Source organism: Phragmites australis, chromosome 4 (genome assembly GCF_958298935.1).
Source record: "Phragmites australis chromosome 4, lpPhrAust1.1, whole genome shotgun sequence".
Taxonomy (NCBI): domain Eukaryota; kingdom Viridiplantae; phylum Streptophyta; class Magnoliopsida; order Poales; family Poaceae; genus Phragmites; species Phragmites australis.
In genome coordinates, this window is record NC_084924.1 from 27,063,065 (window position 1) to 27,065,659 (window position 2,595).

Sequence of the window (2,595 nt, forward strand, 5' to 3'; positions counted from 1 at the left end):
GTGGTAAAAAATCAATTTTCTCATGTACAAGAAGGTACACGCGGCGGCATGGGCGTATGGCATCTTTATAGGAATTCGATGTAAGAGCATTTACAGAAAATATTTTATATTATACCTTCTATAGCTTTATATGTAGTACCATTCAAAATGATTTCACTTTCATATCTCTTTATATTTAGCAGATTATCCATATTTCACATTTTATATCCCATTTTATTATAGTTATATTTCACATTTTATATCCCATTTTATTATATTTTAATAACTATAAGTGTACACATGTAACATATATGTATTAATAATTTTGCGACGAGAGCATGCACATGCACATAAAATTAGTAACATTGCAACATGAGTCAAGAATTTTAAGTAAACTATGATGTAAAAATTTACGATCATATATTATATTATTTAAACAAACTATAACGTAGAAGTTTACGATCTATTACAATTACATAACTAAAGTCAAATAACCATTTATTCTATATGAGTCTGACTCCCTGACTTGTAAGAGCCTGTGAGAGCTTCATTTGCAAAATGAAGCAAATGCATGTAGAAACATAAAAATGTTAGTTTAATTATACATACACCAAAGGTGATTGAATCCATACCATGCTGGCGCATATGCTGCAGACGCAAATGCTAGCTTCTAAGCTAAATCTGCAACAGGAGGAAACATGTTATTGTTTTAAGGAGAAAAGGAACCGGCAAAAAAAAATATTAGGTATCTTTTTCTAGAGATGACGTTATATTTTGAAGAAATTATTTGTGAACAATTCAAAAATCCAAACCATCTAAAAGGATACTAAATTCTAAACTACACTTTGAACTTCTGCTACAAACTTTTGATGATTAAAATTTATTAAATAACATGCCATTTCTCCTCTTCTTTCCTAGTAGTAATACGATCCAGACGTACTGAACTCACCTCGCCTCACACATGATTCTGCAAGTCTCAGTCGATTTTGGGCAAACCCATCAAGTAACGAGGGCCGGACTAGTTGGTCAGTGACAGCACAGCCCACAGCAACCATGCACCCTCCGGGCCTACTTTTTGTCCGGCTCTGTGAAAATTGCGGCCCAGACTAGCTCTAATGAGACCGTACCGCTGGGGCAAGCAACCAAAACCAAAGGAATCTCCTTCTCCACAGAACAACCAAATCGTATTTGATAGTGGTACTAATCCAGATTAGATTAGACATGAGGGAATGATTATTTGTAGAAAAAATCACCAGAACACAGAAGCAGATAGAATCGAAGCTTTGGAATCGGAGCTCTGATACTTAAGGAATTCATCTACGGGTTCTAAGGGAGTCATCTCTTCTAAAAGACTTTATTGTTCAAAGAATTGAGGAAGTCTTAGAAGACCTAAATTTGCCAAATAAATTAAATAGAACTGATGTCAAAGATGTCTGTTGGCGCTTCTTTTACTCTATCTAATGGTGATAAGATATCCTCTGGCTCTTCCTCTGAAACCGATGGGCTAATGCCACCAACGCACAGATTCCTAACAGCTCTGCCTGTAAAAACCAAATCGGCAAACAAAATCCATAAGAAGGTGGGTACTCGTTTCCAGTTCCAGAAAAAACAATGGAGATGCTTTGTCCTCACCCAATCCAATGCTGCTGATGAAACCGTCGTAGTTGAGGTGGTCAAAGTTCGCCTGCACCTCCATCCAGGCGTTGTTGCTGCTGATGAACGGAGGCCAGGCAACACCTTTTGCGCGCCAGAGCGCGTGCGGTCGAGCTACACGCCGCCGGCACGCGGTGCGCGCGGCATCGATGCCCGCCGACGGCTGCTGCCGCTGCCCATCCTCGCGGCTGTGGGTGCAGTCGAACCGCTTGGTGAGGTCCTGCGAGAACCGGTGCGCGATGGACATGGCCTCCGCTTTGAGCTCCTGCGATAACTGCAGCAAGCGGTGCGACGAGGTTGATCCGATTTGCTCTTCTTCTTCGACGGGGGTGCGCGGTGGCGGTAGGGGTGTCGATCTCCCGACCATGTCTGCCTCGTCGCCTGTTAAGATCGGAGGCGCTGTACAACATCTCAAAGCCTTTTCGTGAGAGAACAGTACGCCAATTGAAGTAGAAGGATGTGAATTATCATATAGAAGGAGCCATCTAGGATACAAAGTAAATAATAGGTGATTGATAGTATTTTTGGAAAGAAAATAGAGTTCAATTTTGTATATGATCGTTCGATCAGTTCGATTAAACGGTGAAGATCGTGTAAATTTATCATAACTGTTGAATTATATAAGATTATAGATATCATGTAACTACCAAAATCTCCCCTTGCCATCTAAACTACCACTCTATCTTGTATCCATCTGCTGCCAACCATTGACTGTTGACTCGACGGCTGCAGTGTGAGGTTGGGTGCCTGACTTGTGGGGTTAAGGTGTTGGGAATCGCACCAAGTTTTAGGGTTTTCTCCTCTCACCGCCATTTCACAATCCCCTGCACACGATCTCCTCCCTACCCTCTCTAGCGGTGGCAATAGCTCTGGCTCACGCAAAGTGTAGGAACAACAAGATGGTGACGATCATGAACATGATGGAGGAGGAGCAGATGCATGCTCGCCTCCGCTGACCTCCTC

The 2,595-nt window shown here is 41.8% G+C and overlaps 1 protein-coding gene across 1 annotated transcript; it reads right to left on the reverse strand.

Moving 5' to 3' along the window:
- Positions 1-377: 377 nt before the first annotated feature.
- Positions 378-2,151, reverse strand: LOC133914287 (uncharacterized). Its single transcript, XM_062357407.1, has 3 exons — positions 1,612-2,151; positions 929-1,520; positions 378-660 (listed from the first exon to the last, which is right to left on the reverse strand). The coding sequence occupies exons 1-2, from the start codon at positions 1,997-1,999 to the stop codon at positions 1,387-1,389; spliced, it is 522 nt and encodes a 173-aa protein (XP_062213391.1). The 5' UTR covers positions 2,000-2,151; the 3' UTR covers positions 378-660; positions 929-1,386.
- Positions 2,152-2,595: the final 444 nt, after the last annotated feature.